This window comes from Buceros rhinoceros, unplaced genomic scaffold (genome assembly GCF_000710305.1).
Source record: "Buceros rhinoceros silvestris isolate BGI_N320 unplaced genomic scaffold, ASM71030v1 scaffold37356, whole genome shotgun sequence".
In the NCBI taxonomy this organism is placed as follows: domain Eukaryota; kingdom Metazoa; phylum Chordata; class Aves; order Bucerotiformes; family Bucerotidae; genus Buceros; species Buceros rhinoceros.
The window spans coordinates 1-1,483 of NW_010417663.1; the positions used below are offsets into that span (position 1 = coordinate 1).

At 57.0% G+C, this 1,483-nt stretch overlaps 1 protein-coding gene across 1 annotated transcript in view; it reads right to left on the bottom strand.

The window, feature by feature from the left end:
• Positions 1 to 251: 251 nt before the first annotated feature.
• LOC104495300 (dynactin subunit 1) overlaps positions 252 to 1,483 on the bottom strand; it is a gene marked incomplete at both ends in the record, with an annotated part of 15,963 nt that continues 14,731 nt past the window's right edge. Inside the window, 2 exons of the mRNA XM_010138252.1 lie at positions 252 to 320; positions 812 to 980. Of these exons, the coding sequence (XP_010136554.1) occupies positions 252 to 320; positions 812 to 980 (238 nt within the window). The remainder of the gene's footprint in view (positions 321 to 811; positions 981 to 1,483) is intronic.

Below are 1,483 nucleotides of genomic sequence, written 5' to 3' on the forward strand. Positions count from 1 at the left end.
CTTTTCCAGCCCAAACGGTTCTGTGATTCTGTCTGCTCTCAGGTGTTTCAGGATGGACCCTGTGAGCACTGCCCTGCCCTAACCATGGGGTTCACAGGAGCAGGAACAGGCTGAGGCATTCGGTCGATGTTTGGGTCACTCTGTGGGCCATGGGCACCTGCCTCACAAAATGACCTTGGGGCCAGGAGCAGAAAGGGCAAAGGCAGTAGAACTGTGCTGAGGGAAGAGGCAGGTCCCTCTTGCCTCCTCACCTTGATGTGGTCGGCCAGCTGCAGCGTGCAGTCCTCGGCCTGATCAGCCAGGTGGATGCTGTACAGGTGCTGGTGGAGAGATTGCAGAGATCAGCACCCCTTGACACTCCCACATCCACAAGCCAACCAACCAAAGAGGAAATACAGAACAAAAAAACCCCAAACACTGAGTGTTTGGCCTAATTTTTAACTGGATGTGAAAACCCTTGCAGCAACACCCACCTGATCACCTCTAGAAGAACTGGTGGCCCTTAATTCAGAGGCTCAGCACCCCTGATCTGCAGCCCAGGGGTATGAAACAAGGACGGGAGAACCATGTACCTGCTGCCCACGTCCTCCTGGGGACACAGACCACAGCCCCAGGTGACAGAGTCAAGGGCTGACTCTGAACAAACATCCCAAGGAACGTGCTACCAACGAGCTCATTCTCAGCCTGTCAATGAGCCCTGTGAAGCTGCACCCAAGGGCAGGATTTCCAGCCTGGCACACACCAGTGAGGCCACAACGGTTCCCCAGAGCCCCCGGAGCTCAGCCCAGAGCCGTCGCTCCCATCTGCCCACCTGGTAGTACTTGATGGCTTTGGTCAGCGGCTCCACGTTGACTGTCTCATCCAGCTGGTCCTTGTGCAGCAGCTCAATCAGGAAGTCCAGCGAGCGCTCGTGGACGCTCATCTCGGGGTAAAGCATCCCCACCTTCTTATACACCTCCACACTGCATTTGTTTAGGGCCCTGGCAAGGAAATGTGGGCATGGTCAGCTCAGCTGGAACAGAGACCCATACAGGGCTTCACTGTTGGGTGCCCATCACAGGCCACTGGACCTGCCCCCACCAGCATCACCAGCTGCAGCCTCAGAACCTCCATAGCTAAAGAGTGGGGATTGAAGGTCAAAACGTCTGTCAGAAACCAGAGGGGCTGCCTGGGAGCTACAGAACAGAGCCCAGAACAGAAAACATTCCTCCATTCTCGAGGCCAGGAAGGGATCTCTCAACACCTGGGTTCAAAATGGGCCAAGCCTGGTTCTGCACAGGACTGGGCACTCCTGGAACAGGGCATGGGGCTGGGCTGGGGGACTGAAGCCCTGAGTCACCCCAGATGCAATCCAAGCTCAGCGAGAGACTGTGACACCCCTAGAGAAGGGCAGTGGAGCTGGAGCAGGGTCTGGAGCACAAGTGCCCTGAGGAGCAGCTGAGGGACCTGGGGGGGTTCAGCCTGGAGAAAAGGAGGCTCAGGG